Source organism: Hippichthys cyanospilos, chromosome 21 (assembly GCF_059441005.1).
Source record: "Hippichthys cyanospilos isolate Australia breed blue-spotted pipefish chromosome 21, RoL_Hcya_1.0, whole genome shotgun sequence".
Lineage (NCBI taxonomy): Eukaryota > Metazoa > Chordata > Actinopteri > Syngnathiformes > Syngnathidae > Hippichthys > Hippichthys cyanospilos.
In genome coordinates, this window is record NC_142389.1 from 2,316,526 (window position 1) to 2,337,602 (window position 21,077).

Here is a 21,077-nt window from a genome sequence, read left to right on the forward strand (position 1 = left end):
ATATATATATGTGTGTATATATATGTATGTATATATATATATATATATATATATATATATATATATATCTATAATGTGTGTGTATATATGTATATATATGTGTGTGTATATATGTATATATATGTGTGTGTGTATATATGTATATATATGTATATATATATGTGTGTATATGTATATATATATATATATATATATATATATATATATATATATATATGTGTGTATATATGTGTGTATATATATGTGTGTATATATGTGTGTATATATATGTATATATATATATATGTGTGTATATGTATATATATATATATATATATATATATATATATATATATATAGCAATGCCCATACATTGGTTCCAAAGAAGTCCACCAGTTCTTTCCTCTTTCCAAAACATATTGGGAACGAAAATGTGAATTATCACAGGTCTGAGTTAGCGCTCAGTTTTTGCACGGACAAATCTTGAGTAATTCGATTCATATTGTTTATTAGCCTTGGCGCGCTCATGAACAAATCAGTGTTGGTTCAGAGTGCTGATTTTGGCGGCGGTTTTAACGGCCGCGAATAAAGCTGCCGAGGAACTGGGTCATCCGCAGAGTTGTGAGCCGTCATTATTCAAATACCGCAAATATGCAAAACTTTGACGATTGTACAACTTCCAAAGAACACGCGTGTTGTATTGAAGCAGACGGCGGTATTCTCCCGAATAAATGGCAGCTCATCCCTTCCGAGACTAACAATGTCTATTCACTATCTTTTCAATTCCTCTTGTCTTTTTTATGTTGTTTTTTTTTTCTTTTCGTTTTGTTCCCTTTTTGTGGGCTCCTGTCTCTTCATCTCCTACACGCCGCGGCCTGCATTCAGCCATCAATCAGACGAGCGCAGTAGTAAGTCAAACAGGAAGATAAAGAGGCGAGCGCTGTAATTCTTATTTGTCCGTCAACTGTCTCCAGCTGGCGAACGAGAGTCGCAATATACTTGCCAGCGGTGGTCATGTTGTTGGGTGTAGGAATAATGGCCTTTGGTTTGATTGCTAGTTGTTTGGTTGTCAGAGTAAGTGGCGGGATTGGTTTGTGTACAACCTGCTCGCCTTGCGAGCAGTGATCCATGAAGACAAATTCATTTTCTCCTCCGCTGGTAATGAACAATGAAACGCTTTGGTTTAATGGTGCTGAATTTAGCACACGATTGTTTGTACTCATGTCTGCGAGCGGAAAAAGGTCAAGTAAATTTTGTTTAAGTGCCATGTGCTCACTCAGCTAGACAAGTCATTTAGCTAAAGAGGCATTCAGACAGTTTGCCGCGTTAAATGCTCTTCCCAGACGGGAATATACAGTGGCCCCCCGTGTTACGAGATTCATCCGTTCCGCGGTTGGGCTCGTAAGGCGAATTCGCCGTACGGCGGCCAATGCGAAACTATTTTGAATAGCTAATGCGTTTAGAACACCGGGTAAAAACATCAAAATTGTACATACACATTAAAAATTGGTACTAAAATAGTATAGTAAGTGCTACGTATTTAAAATATACATGTATACAATCAAAAAACATCATAAATAAAAAATATAGAAAGGATTTATTTACCTTTGAGTGGCGCTTCTTATGCCCCATATTCGCCCTGGCTACGCTAGCTTCGTATTTCTTGATTATCTCCATTATCGTTTCCATATAAATCATCTTCTTCTCTTTTTAACCTCACTAGCAATCTTGGCAACTATGGCTAACCCTTTCAAATTTGAATTAAGCAGTAAAATGCACTATAAATACGATTTTGTAACCACTAACAATCAAACAAAGCTTTACCATTCCGCCATTTTGAAACGAGTGAGGCCCACCAATAGCAGACCAGCATTGTAGTGACGCGTTGCAGGGAGGCAAGTGTGACAGCAACTGAAAATGAGTGTAATTACCTAAAAACGGCTGATGCAGACGAAACAACACAAATACAGCCTAGCCCCTAGGGTCATGACAGTTGTTTTTGTCGCAAAACTGGGAAAATACCATAAAAAGGGGATGAAAAAAAAAAAACATACTTCAAATAATATTTGTAAATGACTTGTTGATTTTAAATCACAGCCAAAATGGAGTCAACATTTTGGAGTCACATACACACAAAGCTTAAACACATCTGAATGTATTGAAATACATTTGAATGTACTTGCAAGTACGTTCGAATGAGTTTAACAGTGAAAAGTTTGCACGGTAGCTGCACGCTTCCATACCTGGCGAAACCCTGAAGCGTACTGAAATTTCTGCTTTTAAGATGTTCCTTGATTTTCTCTGATGTTCTATTCACTGTTACTAAAACGGTCTGCTCTATTATAACAAGTCTAAGCTTTTTTTTTTCTTCTTCAATATTCATCCATTGTCTCGTTTTTAAATTCCTCCCACTACGGTCGGTCTCTCAATACTTTGGTCCTTCTCCGGTGGGTTTGCTTTTCTCTGTGCCTTCCATCTGTCTCGTCACTGTACACTTTCTTTGTCCTGATGTCGTTTTCTCCCCAGAGCATAGTCATTATCTACAATATGTCCTCTTTCTCCTACTTACACCTCGTATCATCGTATGGTTCATAGTCACAAGGTTTTATTCGATTATCCCTAAAGACAGGCGATTTTTTTTAGATCTGATCTGCGGTTCAGACGTGTTTACTTGTTTGCACAACAACACGCGCGCACAGGAAGCATTCTTCTCTATTTCCTATAGCGCTACGAACAATTTGACAGATATGAACGTAAGAGGTAACTTTGCCATCCAGGAACACGAAAGAATATTCTCTTTGCTGTAATTACTCAGTGTCAAGTAGGCGGTGAAAATAGGTGACAGGTTTATTTGTGGGTCGTGCTTGCAGGCTTTTGAACAATTACTCATCATTTGCGCAAACGTTCCTGGTCTTCGCTTTCGCTTCCTTAAGCCACTCGTCTTGGTCTAGCATTGGGCTTTGTTCAAAATTGCATTATATGACATAGGTGTTTTATTAACAAACGTGCCACATGGAAAAAAGTTGAACTTGATGGATATATGGAGATAGGTGCCATGGAATCTCTGCGGCAGAATAAAGACGTTTTTTTGGGGACAAAGACATATTGTACCTTAAGCACGTAATAAAATAGAAAGAGACTATCACGATGCCACCACAGAATAAAAAAATATATTTTAAATGTAACAACGTTCATGAAAACAACTCAGGGGAATTTCTCACAGTTATCCATAAGAGAGACTGTAAAAAAGAACACAACCTGAGTAAAAAGATGTCTTTTTTTCAGAAGGGTTTTCAGAATAAATCGCCAGGAAGAGAACTTCCTTTTATTTATTTCTCAAGCTGCAGTCTCCCCGACATTCCAAATCTTTGAGCAAATACTGTACTGATTATAAGTGCTGGAATGAGATAACAAATGTATATTTTTACATCAGGGAACGTCGATGTATTTAGTGTGCCAGCTATTGCACATAAATGAATAAATTACCTTCATGTATGTATATGTTCCTGAATATTAAATGCACTCACACTCACGTCATACTACATACGGTTCATTAATTGTAACAATTATCTCCAGCTCCCCAGACACAACAGAATTGATTATTCTTGGCATTATCGTCCCATATTAAAAATTCTGAACAAGTGCACGCCAACATCCCGACACACACGACACCCCTGGTGTAATATTTTCCATTTTTCTAGATAATACTTTTGATGCTCACGATGTAGGTTTTTATATTTTCATAAATACACTTGGCGAAGATCTCTGAATCATTTCTAAATGTATATTTCTGACTGTATCTAATGCCGTTTTGAAACAACGCTCCTGATTCTCAGCAGCGAAGCAGATGAACTAATTGATTCCATTAGCCTCCCCCCGATTTCCCAACGTCTGTTGACCCAGATGTATTATGAAACTACCGCTAGGTGCCGGTGTGAATGTTTACCACCGACGAGTATGCAGCGTGAAGGTATACTGCGCAGTTTGCCGTTGCAGCCCAGCGATTGTGTAATCCCAACACACACGCGCACACAAAGCAGACCGCGTCCATCCCGGAGGGCATGCAGGGACATAGGGCCCCGTTTCAGCCTCACGCCCGACGCTTAATAAATGTGCGTGGTAGAAATCCCCCAAGGTAATACTTCACAGAAATCCCTCGAGTCCCTCCCCGGACCGGCGCTCGCAGAGTGATTAATATTCATTGCGTAGCTCCTCCACCCCTCCAGGTGCCCTCTTCTGTGCTCACAGGGACCTACACACCCTGACAGTAAAACGACATACATTTACACGCAGCCGGCTTGGTACAATGCATACTTAAGGGTGCTAAGGTTAAGGTGCGCAGCTCAAGGGCGATGCCACGTAACGGCGCCAGGTTTGATCCCCGTGGGAAAGCAGGAGCTCAGTTGCATATTCAGACCCCCAGCTGGTTAATGCACGTTTAACGCCACCGAGTCAGCGGGGGCACGCAGCACATACGGCATACACTATCAATCACTGGGCGGTGAGTCGCTGCGAAGGTGTGTGGACGGAATCTGCATTTTTTCACTGCAGTATACTATATTTCTATTCTATAATGCGTAAAAAAAGATTGTTTTAATTCTAATTGGTTGTTTTTTCTTTATAGTTTCAGGCGACTGTGAGAACTGTCAGTGGACGGGCGCATAGAGTTAATAGACAGTTGCAATAGCCAATCAGATTATCAAGTGGCGACAGTAAGGCCAGCTAGAAAGCCTCAAGTTGAACGTGGAATGCATGTGCTCTGTGATTGGATATTCAGCATGTCCCCGCATCCTGTGCTTCCGCAGACCGGTCGTTCTCGGTCTTTACACACAACCAAAAGTTACAGTTTTGGTTGAAATTATGATGTCCATAGTGTGAAACAAATTAAGCATAACTGTAAAATAAACAGAAATAAGACAGCCATCTGCTGGTAAGACAAACAAAAATGACAAGAATTCTAGTCGTTTTAACTTCATTCAATGAGCCCCACAGGGCATTTTGTGAACCAAAAAGGATTTTTTAAACACTTTGTGACCCCTGCTATTATAGGAGAAAGTGTACCAAGTCGGCCTGTGAAAAATGAAAATCTGCATATAATTGACACCTGTATAGAAATGCATTGGAAGGGAAATGAAGGCAATTTTATTCGTTATAGGTCTTCAAATAATGGTCTGATTCATCTGCATCAGTTTTTTTTTTCTGCAAAAAAATGGGATTAGCGTGCCCTTCATTGTATCTCAATGGTAAAGACTGGCTAAGATGGATGGATAGATGGATGGATAGACAGATGGATAGATGAATGGATGGATAGATGGATGGATGGATAGAATTATGCTGTGATCTCACAACAGTCATCATTTGGGTAAAGATTTAGATAATAACCCAAGTAAGATGATGAGCAAATCATCAACAAATTGGACGAGTCTGAAGATGACTATCGATGGATGGATGGATGGATGGATAGATAGATGGATAGATAGATAGATAGATAGATAGATAGATAGATAGATAGATAGAGCTATTCCGTGCTCACGGCAGGAAGTCTCTACTTTCAAACAAATTGAATGCACAGTTACAGGTTTGCCATTAGATTGGCGAGTGAGACAGGAAATCTTTGTCATTACACCTAAAGAACTAACACTTAATTTTGTCTTGCGCAGATGCACTTGCCCACTCATGAAAATACTCAATGTCACACTCCCAAACAGCTTCATCGCTTATTTAATTACCAGACAAGCACATTAATTTAGACTCCCCGAGTAATAGTGACACTCAAAAGAAATTAAACTTTTTCTAAGAGTTTTGAATAGAGCAAAAAAAATATTTTTCCTTTTATCTTTTGTAAGGATGAAGCCTTGATTTCACTTCACCGTCATTTATTTGCATAATTTACCGTGTTTTTCCATTGAGAATTGTAAAGGCTTTATCGTGTTTTGGATTTCTTTCCCGCATGAAATATTGAGAAAATAACATATGCATACTGAAAAATGAAAATCAAGACCTGAGGGAAGGTATTTCTTGGAAATGTCAGTTCATATTTTTTTTCATGATACCTTAATTTTTTCATGATTCCTTAAAACTTCCTTCATTTTTGTCTCCCTTTGTTTGATAGTTTATTTCAGAGAACATATTCTACATAATTCATATACAATCCTGAATACAAAAATAAAATCACATATACTGTGTACTGTGTATAAAATTTACCCAAAATTGTACACATTCTCTTATTAAATTTAGATGTATATAGATTTTTTTTAATATATTATACACAGCCATTGATTTACATCTTTTCAGTTCTATTTCATAGTTGTTCCATAAATTGAAACCTCAAACATATACACACACTTGCTTGCTGATGGCTAGCATAAAAAAACAAAAACAACAACAACAAAAAACCACAGATAAGCCGCACTGCACTATAAGCCGCAGGGCTCAAAACATGAGGAAAAAGTCACGGCTTATAGTCCCAAAAATACAGTAAATCCCTGACAAAAATTTGTGATCCAGGATGTTTTTTGTTGTTGTTTTTTTGTTGTCGTTCTTGCACTGCTAATGATTTAAATCTCAAACCTGCAGAGATGATTAAAAGAAGGCTTATTTGGTGTGCTTCCAGGTTGAATTTTAATCAACGTTTCTACCTGCTACGCTAATCCTAAAAGCTATTAGAAGGAACTGTGCTGGAGTGTGAAGACTACCTTCTACTGATCATAGATAATTTAGGCGGGCCTCATAAATCAATTACCATCGCATAGGCTTCTCCTGTGTAATGAATAATTTGGAAGTGTGAATGAGAGAAAAAAAAAAAAAAAAGAGAGCGCAGTGCCGCCTCCTCGCCATAGAAATGCTCACTGTCCGTAGGAGAGCGCAAATGTGAGCGGGAACAATACAATTCCATTATGGAATAAAGGGGAATAAGAGTTGGTGGGGTTTCCGAGGCACGGAGGCAAGGTCATCGGTTGCCGGCAGCGTCCGTATCTCGGAAACCCCGAGCAAGTTCGACAAAAGCCAAACGGCCAAGTGAAAAGCAGTCGGAATTTGCCGCAGTCGCTTCCTGGTACGGAAGCCTTCTCCTCCGCTCCCGTCACCTTCATCCGCCGAAGCCCCGGTCATCACATATGTGCGGAAAATTTGATTGGTCGTGCTCCAAAGACCGACGGCCGCCTTTTAACCTCAGCGACTGAAGCGCTTCTCCTTCTTCGAGCCTTTTTGTCTCGGGCCTTTGAAGGCCACTCATAGCTTATGTTTAAGCGTGATCAACTTTGAACGTGCCCTGTTCAATATCTTTTCCTTCAAGTACGCTCAAAAGACACTCGATAGATGTATCCCAAGGGCAAAATGGATATCACAAGTAACAGATTGCTTTTTTTTTTTTCTTTCCTGAACTGAGAATCTCACTTTGGCTTCAAAGCATGTCCTTGAAACAGAAGAGGTGTGGTTACACTCTTCACCAAGACCTTATGTTTGGTCACATGATCTAATTCTTCCATCAAATGGAAGAAATTGTAGATTGTTGAGAATTATTGTCACATGGATAGCACAAAAGTCAAATTATTACTCTGTTTAACTCGGCAAACAGACGACGGCAGCTACGATGGGCGCCATCATGCTAATCTTCATCGCTCAGCCACATATATATATATATATATATATATATAATATATATATATATATATATTACATAGATTTACCTTTTTTAAAGCCTTTTTTTTGAAGAGTGGAGTTCCTCATGGAATTGTTCTAAGTCCATTCATTTTCTATGGTATCTGGAAACAAAGTCCTTGCACTTGCGGGAAAAATACGAAACAGGTGGGCAGAATTCAAACATAGGCGGACAGACAGGGAAGAAAAGAAGAAAGCTGCAGGCAAACGGAGCTTTTAACTCAATGGCAGGGGTTTAAAAATGTGGTTTTAGTGGAGATTTCAAGATTTCTGGCTGTGCCAACTTCTCAAGGTCGGGCATTCCAGAGAACCGGCCCAGGATCCAGTGAACTTCTTAGCTTGAGGGATCATTAACGTTTTCAGATAAGATCAAGATGTAAAACAGCTAGCTTGTATTTCCGTCCTCCGAAAGGTACAGCTGACGGAATGCGTACGCCAACGATTGTTTATTATTATATTATAGTATTTAGTGCTGAATTTTTGGTTGTTCTTGCAAGTAGGTGTAAAAATTACAATTCAAAGGAATTTCCTGAGATGTTCGGGTAAGCATTTAAACAGTTTACGGTTTTGAATTTGAGCAGGAAGAGAATGGAAATGTAATGTCACAACGTGAGTAACATTTCAAGAGCGGAAGAATCCTGATTTGGGGGGAAAGGGTAGAAATATATATTTATATGTATATGTAGTGTAGCTGTACTCTCGGGGAACACAATCGTGGATGGCATACTGGAGCTAAATAAATTATCACGGGAGCTATTTTTAAGCAGAAGTGTAAATGCGGTAATCCTGAGAGCTGGAGCTGCAAAGAGCCAACAAGACAGAAGCTACTTGGGGAATACGGTTACGTCGTCGTGAAAGTCTCTTTCCCCGACCGCATTTTCTCTCTCCGTCGTCCCCGCTCTTTTAGGACACGCGCCCTCCTCATCCCACATCTCTATATTTTCTTTCTCCTGCTTTTTTTTTTCATTTCCATCCTTCTTTCCTCTCTTCGCCTTTGAAATGGTAAAAGCCTCTGTTTGGGTTTCCCGGTGTATTGCTTATCCCCGAGTCCTCTTTAGGGACTATATTGACTCTGTTGTGATAAACAATAACACACCTTTAAAGAAATCCAGGAGGGATGGCGGTATCGGCACACAACAAGCGGTCATTATGTTGCACGCAAACTCAAATAAGAAATTTTAACTTTTTTTTTTTTCAAGTTAAACGCCATCTAATGTGCTCTGCAAAGTTACTTGAGAATCTGGAAGTGCTTTAATCAGCAGGCTTGTTTTAATTCTGTTCATTTGTACAGAATGAAGGAATTGCATATATATATATATATATATATATATATATATATATATATATATATATATATATATATATATATATATATATATATATGCAGCATATGCCCCAGCTGAATAAAACGTAGGACATCAAAGTAAAGTATGAAATAAATTGCATTAGTACGATTTTATTTTGAAGTTACTTCCGGAAGCATGGTGGTGGCAACGATCCAGTTGTCTACTTGATCATTATTATTCCATAAAGTTTATGGCGTGAGCAGCATTTATTTAACCTGGCAGTGTTTTGTTTTTTTTCTGGATTAAGGTTCCTTTTTGCGTGAGATCAAACCAAACATGGCGGACGAAGTAGTCAAAAATTGTGTTCAGTCCAAGAGTAGATGAATGATGATTCACATTTTAGTGTCAAATTGGAAAGTATGCGGGGGACAGTCCAATTCAATCATAAATGTTTATTAGCATTAGCAAGCTGCCACGTCTCGATTTTGCAAATGCAAATCGATCCAAAACGTCATCTTATGCACACGTTCCTTCATTCACATAGACGTAGAAGCAAATGGGAATATACCAGCAAAAATACCAGCGCACATGCTCTGTAATAAACCGGGCATGTTTTTAATGTTCCAGTTTTTGCTCTGTTAGCCCCGAAGGACACGATTGCACTGTCAAGAGAGCTATAGTGTATAATAGTGCAGCACGGTTAAGGAATGCTACTGAGGTGTGTGTGCCAGTTCCCCTGCTGTGCAACTAAAAGCAGAAAAATATGGAAGCAACAATGTCGTGCATGCGTGCGCGCGCGTTTGTGTGCGTGCGTGCGTATGCATGCGCGTTTGTGCTTATGCCGCTGAAAAAAAGTAAGCGAGGAACTTGACTGAAATGGAAATCTCAAAATGCACGCCAGACCCAGCATATATCAGGCTTTCGCTTTGCATAGATTTGGACTTATTTTTGCACTTTCTGGGTTAAGCTGGCGAGGAGATTGTGAGTGTGTTGCTAAAAGTTTCCGTAGGTTCGAATTATAAGACTTAGAGCCCTTTATTTGTGCCCAGTGCAAGTCTAGAGACCGGGATGGAAATTTTGATAGTTTCACTGACCCACTTTGTTAGAAACAGGCGTTTGCGCCATTGTGGGTGTGAACAAAGCCAACACATCCTATGCAAGTCGGATCTCCGATGTTCTAATACATAGCTGTCGAACTCCAGTCCTCGAGGGCCGGCATCCTGCATGTTTTCCGGTTTTCTTTCCCCAACGCACCTGATTCAAATATTTAGCTCATTAGCAAGCTCTGCGGGACCTTCGAAATGATCCCAATCATTTGAATCGGGTGTTTTTGAGGGAAAAGGTTTGAAAACATGTAGGATACCGGCCCTCCAGGACTGGAGTTCCACACCTGTGTTCTAATAACTGTTACCAAGACTTCTTCCTCTGGCATGCCTTTTTAACAACAATGAGTCAAAACGAGTCAATATTGAAATGAAATTGCGTTCTTTCATCTGCTGAGATTTTCATGCGTTTTAAATTCACGGAATTCCGTCAGGACGTTATTGATACGTTCGTCTGTTCCAGTTTATCCGGCAGATCGTCGTTATTATGTAAAATATCGCCAGCGGTAATAAACAGCAACAGAGTATTTGACAGTTTAGCAAAATAATATGCCCTTTTTTGCGTTGCGCTATATAACATGATTGTTGTGAAAACGTCAACTTTTACAACAGCTATAATCTCTCATAACATATCCCCGCATTCATGCATATACTAACTGCAGGCTTCCCTCGATATTTATATGCAGAGCGTGTATGAGGAACGGTTGCAGAAGTGTGTAGGTGTGCGCGCGCGGTGGAAACCGAGAGAAACGTCGCAAAGCTGACATTGATAAGAAATATTGCTTGTTCTTGTTCGCCGCCAGAGCAGAATAATGTGTGTACACATGTGGGTGTGTGTGTGTGAGAATGCAAACAAACTACTAAATTGAGATTCAGATCACACTACTTACTGTTTGGAGAAGAGTGTAAATGTATGGCCTCTTCGCTCCGCAGCTGACAAAGCAAACCTCCCCTGAAATGAAGATGTAGACAAGAAAAGCTTGAGGCAATGTTCCCCCGTTTTCAATTGCGCTTTCGTTGCAAATGAAATTATGATTTAGCAAAACAAAATCGAGTAGCCGCGTGATGAGGAGCCGCCGTTCTTGGCGGAGTTTAAAAAAAATCAAGCTTGCACTTAGCACTTCAAACTAACGGCTTCAAAATTTTTCTCAAAGATTTCTCAAAGTAAGGGACAAACATTTAGGGATCAATTTTAGCTGTGGACATTGAGAACTGTAAACAGTCAACTGTAAACAGATGGCAGCAGTTCAAATGGGTTGTGTTGTGGGTGAGTCTTGTCCCCGATGAGGTTGTGTGTCCTCCGCAGAATCCCGGTGTGGTAAATGCGCTGCACCGAGAGGATGGCTTCTTCACAGATACGCTGTGAGGTCTTGATCACGCAGTTGCCGTACCAGACTGTGATGGAGGTGGAGAGGACACTTTGGATTGTAGATCTGTAGAAGTTCATGCTGCATTTCAGAAACCTTTAAAAAATGAATTTGCTGTTTTTAATGATTCTGGTGTTAATATACATTCATATTAAAATATGTAATTGCATCTAATTATGGATATTCATCATCTGTGCTATAATAATTAACATGAATAATGTTGATGAGAAAGCTTCTGATGTTGTTCATTTACGCTAGCTGTAGCGTAGAGGTTTCGATTGGTGGTTTGGTGCAGATTGTGGAGAAAAGTGCTTTTTTGTAATGGTTATGATCCAAGAAATCCGCGTCTTCAGTGACAATGTGGTTTGTCCAAGTGGTGATGCCGCAGCGATCCCACTGCAGATGGCATTGTGACATTGTGTGCCATTGCAACAAACGGGAGTTGTATTATTAAGGTTGACATGCCGACAGCCCAAATGGTGGCCTGTCAGTTTGTGCGGGAAAGACTTAACACAAATGCGAGTCAGAGTGGAGACAAAGAATACGTAAAGAAACTGTCGCACAGTCCACCCTGATAAACATCCATCAATCCAGGCATTGTCTTCATGCGTTGTGTTCAATATTTAGCGCTACTAAAAGAGAAATGCTAGCAATGTTAGCATTAAGCTAAACAGATTTCTCCAAGGCAAGTCTAGGATTATTTTTTCAGTTTAACAGCAAGCCTCAACTAGTTTAACCTATGTACAACTCGTTTTAATTTATTAAGAGACCCGACAGTCATTCACGAGTACTTTTTATGTATTTGTTTGTTTGTTTACTTTTTAAGTGTTCGACTTAAGAAAGGTCTGAAAATGGGTGGTACTTAAGGAATTAAGCTCAAATAACTAAAGGATGGTTTCAGGTACTTACATTAGATAATTAAGTACTAAAGTAACTGATTAGTTTAAACCGACAGGTACAAAAAAAAAATCAATTACTTTAGTTCTTTAGTGATTACTTTTGGTTTGTGAGTACCTGGATTAAATGATGCCTAACGATAAAGTAATCAATTCCTTCACTTTAGCACCTCGTGTCAAATTAGTACTTAGTCCCCAACCACCGGTCCGCGGCCCACTGCTACCGGGCCGCACCTGAAACAATAAAGTTTTGAAAGTGATTTAGTTTATCCTTTAACAGTTCATTCGTTTGTGCTTTGTTTGGTTTGATTGTTTTTTGGCGCCGCCTCTGGCCGCTCTTGATATTACATTTTGTAGTGAGGAAGGATGGTGCGGCTTGAGTTGAACGTATTCACTGTTCAGTTTCTTTGTGAAATCTGGCTCACGAGTTACTTGTACTTTCTTTGTAAGAATATTGTCATTTATATTAATATGTCCCAAATGAGTTTGTTCCAGCAATTTGTGATTGTGGATAAATGCTAACGAATGTTAGCATGTTACATCGTGCTGCCTTGTATGTTGCCAGGTATTTCCCTTTGACATAGAAAAAAAAAAAATGTTAAAAATATAAGCACAGTACCTGGGATTGGACATCCGATCTCCTGGAAAACCTGCAATGGAATTGATGGAATGGAACGAGTTAATAATTGCTAATATTGTCTCTCAGGCACCACCGAGTTTTCCTTTTCTGCTGATTTTAAGGAACGCCCTTGAGATAGCATCGCGAAGAAGATTCGTTTCTCGTCGCCGAGTTTGAAATAACGCCACCTACTTCCAAACCGTTTGATTCACTCGTCCAGTGGTTCCATTTGAAAGACTTGTCAAGCGCTTGTGTCTTTGTGTTTTCATGGACAAACTGCTGCTCTCACTGCAGGGCCTCCAAGCACAAAGACGCTGGCCGCATTGATTTACCGAGTGCCATTTTATAATTATGTCCCCTTGCTTTTTATTCGCTCTTCCTTTCTTTGATCCTATTTCTCTTATCTCTCTGCTTTCTCTTCTAGTTTTCTAATTCCATCCCCGTGATCCATTTTTATGCCTCGGCGTGCCCGTGCTTATTATCTGGAGCCCCTTCTTTTTTGCTCGTTTGATCTCAAATTCCAAATTTCCTCTCTCATCTACATCACGTTCTCAGTTTCACTTCCACTCCTCGCTCGCGCTTTCCCTCGATGCTTGTCACCACGTCTCTTTTTTTTTTTCCTCTCGGTTTTTGTTTTCATCATGTTTTTAGTGCCATAACACTTTTTTTGTCTTTTCATTCGCAGGCTCCTTGGAATGCGCCCCTCCTTCACCATAATCTGATCGAGCACGCGCAGAGGTACGCAAATGACCATCGCCTCGGCAACCTAAAACCAGACCACCTGTACGTGATCCCTGGACCTCTTCCTGGACTTTGTACAGCTCTTTGTGTCAATTCAAGGGAATCTTGGAAACAATTTCACACATTCTTCACGGCCACTCCTGAAAATCCTCCCACATGTCCCAACCTGATCTTTTTTTTTGAGGGGAAACCAAACATTTTGTGCCAGTGTTCTGGAATATGACAAATTCCTATGACATCAATCGGTTTATTACACCTCTTGATGGTTCTGCTAAATCATCGGAAATCCCCCCCCCCCCCCGTCCACAGCCAAGCAATGAAGGCTAAAATAATGAAAAGTCATTTTCTGCAGTGTTGCATCCCTCACAATAATATGACACTTATTATATTGTGACTGGCTATAACTCATTCCAAAAGGCTATTTTACCCTAACAGTAACACTATTAAGCTACTCCTTCAAACTGTCAATCAAACTTCACAGTAGCACTTGAAGGTTTATGTTCCCCCATGGGAAGGCTGGTCTTAATCCAACTTAGGGCTTTTCTGAAGTGGCAAGACAATTACTGCTCATAAATCCTCCATTCTTCTTGCAATTATATCCTAATAACCACAAAAAGGAGATGCACTTTACACAATCTTGTCCGTGTGTCTTAAGTCTCTCAAAACTCCCTCTCTATCTGTACATACAGTAAATGCAGTGTTTGGCCTTGCCCGACGTTCATTTTTCAGTAGTTATTTTATGGGGAAAAAAAACGTAAAAATAGATCTTCATGAAGCCGGTTTGCTTCCAAGTTTCAAAACTACAGTATCAATCCACAACATACACGTTAACATGCAATTATTGGTTCCAAACTGCTTCCAACCTAACTACTGTATTTTCCGCACTATAAGGCGCACTTAAAGCCTTATTTTTTTTTAAAAAGCTGATGGTGCGCCTTATAATCAGGTGCGCCTTATATATGGATCAATATTGAGATTGGGATTCGTAGATGGGGAATGAAGTGATAAAGTAAGCTTTACCTGTTTCTTTTCTGTGTTTACAGTTGAACAAGGTTGCTCATAATGACATTGAGTTCTAATGCTATTGAGAGTTTAGAGTTATTATTATTACTTTGAATATCACAATATTGTGATTGAAAACGTTTTAAAATGTCATTAATTGAGGGTGCGCCTTATAATCCGGTGCGCCCTATATATGGAAAAAGTTTGAAAATATGTCATTAATTGAAGGTGCGCCTTATAATCCGGTGCGCCTTATATTGCGGAAAATACGGTATGTTAATACGTGTCAAAATATATATTAGGAAACATTGTAATAAATGACATGGCTAACACTAACAGCCATACAAGTAAATAAAGTGAAGCAAATTACCACAGTTTAATATAAATGACCACTTGTCATTGTAAAAACATGAACGAAACCTGATGGGAAAAAAAAAGATGACCCATGAGATGGAAACCTCCGAGATGTGCCCCAAATCCCCGTCCGAGCCGGTAAACGTCTCTGGCAACTAAATCCAAACTCTATTCGAAAAAATTGTCTGACTCGCGCCTCTCCGCCGTTAACGAGGTGCGAGAAAGACAAAAGGCATCGCAGATCTCCCTTTTTTCCTGACACGTCTCTGTATGGCTCGGCTTTATTTATTGTTTTGTCAGCTTCTCTTCTCCAACTATTTTTAGGTGATCTATATTGAAAATAGCGAAGACGGGAAAGGAGCTGTGACAGCTGCGTCTGTCATCCAAATGTCTGTTTTGTCATATTCATATGAAGAGAATCTCTCACGTCTACGTGAATGATGGCCACTCGCTGTTATATAATATCGCATCGTCTCTACTTACCCCAAAAGCACGTCCGTCATCGAACCAAACGGCTGTGTCTTCTCTGCTCATGAGTGTACATTCATTATACGTAGCAAACAGTGTAACAACTTCTAAATAGCAATCGCAAATATTGATGTACTGGAATGATGTTTCTATTAAAAAAAAAAAAAAAAAGGATGACGGCTGTGTTAACATTTCCTCTCTTCAATCCGAGCTGTCGATAGAACGTGAAAAGCGGCGCCCACGAGAGCGATCGCGCTTTAACGGGATTCCATTTGCCGACGGGTTCCTCTGTGTCCGGTCATTCGTTGTCGGGATATAGCGGTCTCGGCCTAATACGGCGAAGGCCTGCTAGCTAATTGAACAGTATCGATCAGGGCTCCGGGACATACGGTCCTCGAGGATTACAAAAGCCTACGGTGTGTGTGCGGATGTGCTCGCGTGGCACGGCGGTGGATTGCTTTGTTTTGGCTAAAACGCGAGCGGCTAATGCGTTGTTTGCGGCGGGTATTTGACAAGGTTGGAGTCGGCAGATCTCGCATGGAAACGGATGAAGTCTGGATGAGGGGAGGGATGTCCACTTTGAATCGATTCAATTCCCTCGGGTGAATGAAAATATTCGCAGACTATTTCATGGTCGGACGGAGATGTCTCGTGAGGACGGGTTTCAGAGTTGTATTACGTTTGGGATTTTGCACTGAATGATGTCGACTTGAAATTGCTTTTCACGTAAAAAAAAGCGGTTTCATACACGCAAAGGACCGATGGCTGGAGTCTGACTTTAGAATATCTGATAATTAGGGATGCGGCTGTGGAATCTTCGAATTTTGCGTCAGACTGTTAGCGTCAAAGTGTGCAGAGGGATTTACCTCCATCGCACCCTACGGAACACCTCGGGGCTTCTCGTTAGCTAGCAACTAGCGTATGCTAGACGAAAGGCAACGATTCGTTCAAATATGACCAGGAGGAACGACACTTTATCAGAGCAAAGTTTGCGAGTCATTTATGTACATCATGCTAGCATTTGAGTGCTGCTAGCTATGGTTAGCAGCTAATTTATGCTAGGCGCAACAATTACGGAACAGCAACTTTATTAGAGCAAAGGTCGCAGAGTCATGTCTATCATGCTAGCACTTGAGTGCTGCTAGCTATAGTTAGCAGCTAATTTATGCTAGGCGCAACAATTACGGAACAGCAAATTTATTAGCCCAAAGGTCCCAGTCCTGTCTATCATGCTAGCATTTGAGTGCTGCTAGCTATGGTTAGCAGCTAATTTATGCTAGGCGCATTATGTAGCCCACCTATAACACCGTCAACAGAATCCCAATGTCGCGGAATTCAGTCATCCGTTAACTGTGTTGGGGAAATAGCCTCAAAACTATAATGCATTATTTATTACTTATTACTGAAGACAACTTTATTGTTTTAGCATATTTCATAACACTGTGTTCATTCAACATGCATTCCTAACACACACTAACACAACTGAAAAAGCAGAGAGCAAAAAGTAAATTATAAATATTAAAGAAGCAGTTTTTAAACACGCTGTGAATTTTATGATTGTTTTTTATATTGTCTATTATTATTATTTTAACCAGAAACATGACTTTAGGTAGCGTATGACCTCCTAGCCATCTCAATTCTTTGCACAACTTGCTTGTATTCAACTAATCATTGAAAAAAATGCATTTACTTTGCTTTAATCGACAGGTCCGCAGCATATTTAAGGCGACGAAGTTATGGTATGGATTTGTGTCACAAATAATAACGCTAATGCTACTTGTACACAACTGCTGTAAATGGTTGGACTTGAGTAGATCACGGCAGCGGTTCTCAAAGTGGGGAACGAAATAATTCGGGTTATTAAAAAACAAAAAGTGCAAAGTCTTTGCTAATGGCATAATATGTTCATCGTGCTGAAAACTGGCACAATGTTGCTCAGTGTTTTAACACCTGTGAGGATTTTGGCATGGATGCTAATAGTACCACGTTTCACAACTAATCTTGTGCAACGTGAACTCCTGCACACACACACACACACACACACACACACACACACACACACACACACGCACAATGACGGTACGCATGGACAGCAAAGCGGTAAAAGGTCATAAACACTTGTGGACAAGCAAATCCACATTTTATACATTGATAGCATGTTTTAACGCTGGCGTTAACCATCTGACATGCTGATAAAGCCTTTACCTCAATAACTATTTGTCAGATGCTTCCGGATAATTATGACTGGACATTCAATAACTGGAAATACCGCTTCTCATCGTAACGCGCCAATTGTGACTTATAATGAAATTTAGATGAGATTAAATTCATCGCGGACACGGGAATGTAGATCAACATGGTTGCACATGCAGGTGCATTTCAACAGTTGAATGTGCATATTTCTAAGGTCGTTTCATTATGATCATGCGGTGCCCAGATTTTTATAAACTGTACAAATTGTTTCATCTGTATTGTACCTTAAACCTTTTTATATATATATATATATATATATATATATATATATATATATTAGTGTCATAGCATAGTGATGCATTTTTTATGCTTTAGGCAGAAACAGCATGGAATTATTAATCTACAGAAGTATTGGCACAGCAAAACGTCAAATATTGAGTTGTTGACGTTGGACTTGAGAACATGGCTGACTCACAACCCGTCTTATAGTTTTTCAAAAAGGTTGCAGGGATTGCATTCAAGCGACAGTATTGGGAGGAGAAAGAGACTGGAACTTGAAGCATACAATTGTCCAAATAGGTAATTATTTTTCATCAATGGAATATATTCAGCTATCCACAACACAATCGTACGGCTAAATTGAAATGTACATCATCATAATTATTTGAACAAAGTAGAGATCCAGCAGCTATAGCAATACAATAGGAAGGCTACAACAGTAATAGATGCGTCATTAAGATACTGGATTGAAGCTTTTTATAGTACTCAAAACTGTGATTATCATGTATGAATAATAGCACGGGGCATTATAGCGCGGCTTTGTCGAACTAACTGGAAGGTTGGTTTGTTCTTCATGTCAGTTTAGCTAGCGAGTAGCGTACAGACGAAAAATGATTAACTGCTTATAGCTTGTTTGAATCAATCATTTTAATGACAATGATTTCAAGATTTAAAATGGGGAAAAGATTGCAATCTGTTAACACATTCAAGGGTATTAAAGATTACTATTATAAGTCAAATTTAAACACTGGAGAAAAATGACAACGAGAGTGTTTTGAAAGTAACAGACTAAACTACATTTGTTTATGAAAATGAAGTAAAACTAACGTATTGAAAGCATGACTTTTTTTCCAATGATTTCGTAAATGAGCTTCGATGGTTTGTTTCGATGTATTCATTTTGGTATTACTGTACGAGCGGACACAAGTAATTCAAACAGTTTTATTGAAATTGTATTTTACAGCAGGAATACCTTTCTGTGTGCTCTAAGCGATGCTCACACCTCTTAATTAAATCAACCTTTACACGATCCCCTCCGTTTGAGTAATATTCCCATGCGCAAACAAGGATGGACTCGTACGTTGGTTCGGTCTGCTCGCTTCTTTTACTGAAAATAATGCCCTAACAACCTCAGCTAAGGTGAGCTGCTAGCCACTGACATCAGCCAACTGACGTCTGTTCTCTAGTTCGTCCCATTACGGGAATAATTGTTAGTAAGAATGCAACCGATATAAAAATCAAAAGTTTATGTGGCTCGAACGGTGTCAAATAAAAAAGAAATAAGAAAGCTCAGTTCATTTTTACCATTTATAGGACACACCCACACTCTTGGCCTTCATTTTTGGAAGAAAAAAAAGCGTGTCTTATATTTGGAGAATTACAATATATGTTAACAAATGGAGTTGATTTCCTGAGCTGCTTTGTATTTACTTCCATTTCATTAAACTATGCTTTTTTACTCAGGGCGGATTCACGTTTATAGTTTTGAAACGTCTAAATTTACAGAGCGAATAAATTGGGCCTTGACGCTAATGTCATTTCTATTCATTTTCAGACGATACCTAACAGAAAAGATGGCGCGATTAATCCTGAAATGAAAGGAATATTCGATTAAGAGATTGAATACATGCGGGGGTGCGGCTGTTTTGGAGCCCACAGCGTGTGAGAAATGTGAGGGATGAAGAGAAAGCGAGATATGACAGAAAATCGCTACCGTTCAGTCCCCCTGCCCGCTTTCCTCTCTGGAGACGTGCAACACATACTTTCAACACTTTCCTTTCCATGTTTCCTTTTTGTCCTTGCATGCATGTGGGAAATTTCCCTCCTCTCAATTCACCCGTTTGCTCTTTTTTTTTTTTTTTTTATTTGATCCGTCACTCATTCCATATCCAGTGCCAAATCAATATTTGTCTCATTCTCCTTGGTTATACCGCAGGTGTCAAACCCGAGGCCCGGGGGCCAGATCGGGGACCCCATCTCATTTTACGTGGCCCGCAAAATGCTGATTTGACTTGGCTAAAATACCGAAATTGTGAGCTGTTTTCAAAAACCCAACAATTTTTTGGTTCCCAGATGAACAGTTTTCACCAGCCTTTGACTTCAAATCAAGGTAAGTGTGTGACAAACACACTAATTTTTTTCAGGCCCTCTGACAGAAACAATAACGACAAAGCGGCCGCCATAAAAATGAGTTTGGCACCCCTGCTTTCGGGTCTACAAAAATGCTGTCAAACTCAAGGCCAGGGGGCCAGATCTGGCCCGCGACATTACTTTATGCGGCCCACGACATGTTAAAGGCTAAAATACGGAACTTACAAGTTGTCTTCAAAAAAACAAAATTTTTTTGTTCCAGGTCAGTCTTTTGCACAGATTTTACCATTACTGTTAGATATTTTAAAGTTGTTGCAGTTTAAATGACTGTTAAGTCACTAAAAAAACTACACAATGTGTTCTTTTCATAATGCATCAAAAGCATAATTGTTGCTACACGGATGCTATACTAGTTTTATCATGATGATGACTTTTAGGGCTTTTCGACAAATCAGCTTTGTAAAAAACTGAAGCATTGAAACCAAATTATTTCATTGTTGCGGCGTTAGTTTTGTGTTGTTTGTAAAATTCACGGAAATTGAAGTAAAAAAAAAAGGGGGGGCGGGGGAGGGGGGGTTGACTTATAAGCGAGGTGGACTTATACGGTACATAAGGTTATTGAATATTTAAGTTCATGAATTTAGCACCAGGCATTTCCGATCACTTGGGGAAAAAAACCTGAAAAAAATATAAAAATAATTATAAAAAAAATAAAAATTTATAAAAAAATACTTATATATTTTTTTTAATAATTATAAAAAAATAAAATTAAATATTTATATAAATAATTTTAGCACCTGAACCCAGAAAATTGTAGAAAAATATGCTTGCGGGATGGAATGAGTTCAATTGTTGTAATCTTCTTGCTACATTAAACCAGATGCCATTTGTTAGCTTAAATTGAAAGAGGAGGACTCTAAAAATACTTTTGCTTGTCGGTACGTTTTGCTTTTTCCGCGACGAGCAGGCGTAGCAACTTCAAGTTGCGCATCGCCATCCGACGCATCCGTCCTGGCTCTGAAGCCTTTCTGTCAAACGCA

At 39.5% G+C, this 21,077-nt stretch overlaps 1 protein-coding gene across 2 annotated transcripts in view; it reads left to right on the top strand.

Annotated features, from left to right (window-relative positions):
• Window positions 1-15,635, top strand: part of samd12 (sterile alpha motif domain containing 12) — a 60,933-nt gene extending 45,298 nt beyond the window's left edge. For both annotated transcript variants that reach the window (XM_088404183.1, XM_088404182.1), the window contains exon 5: window positions 13,595-15,635. In XM_088404183.1, the coding sequence (XP_088260309.1) occupies window positions 13,595-13,626 (32 nt within the window). In that variant the 3' untranslated portion in view covers window positions 13,627-15,635. The remainder of the gene's footprint in view (window positions 1-13,594) is intronic.
• The last annotated feature ends 5,442 nt before the right edge of the window (window positions 15,636-21,077 follow it).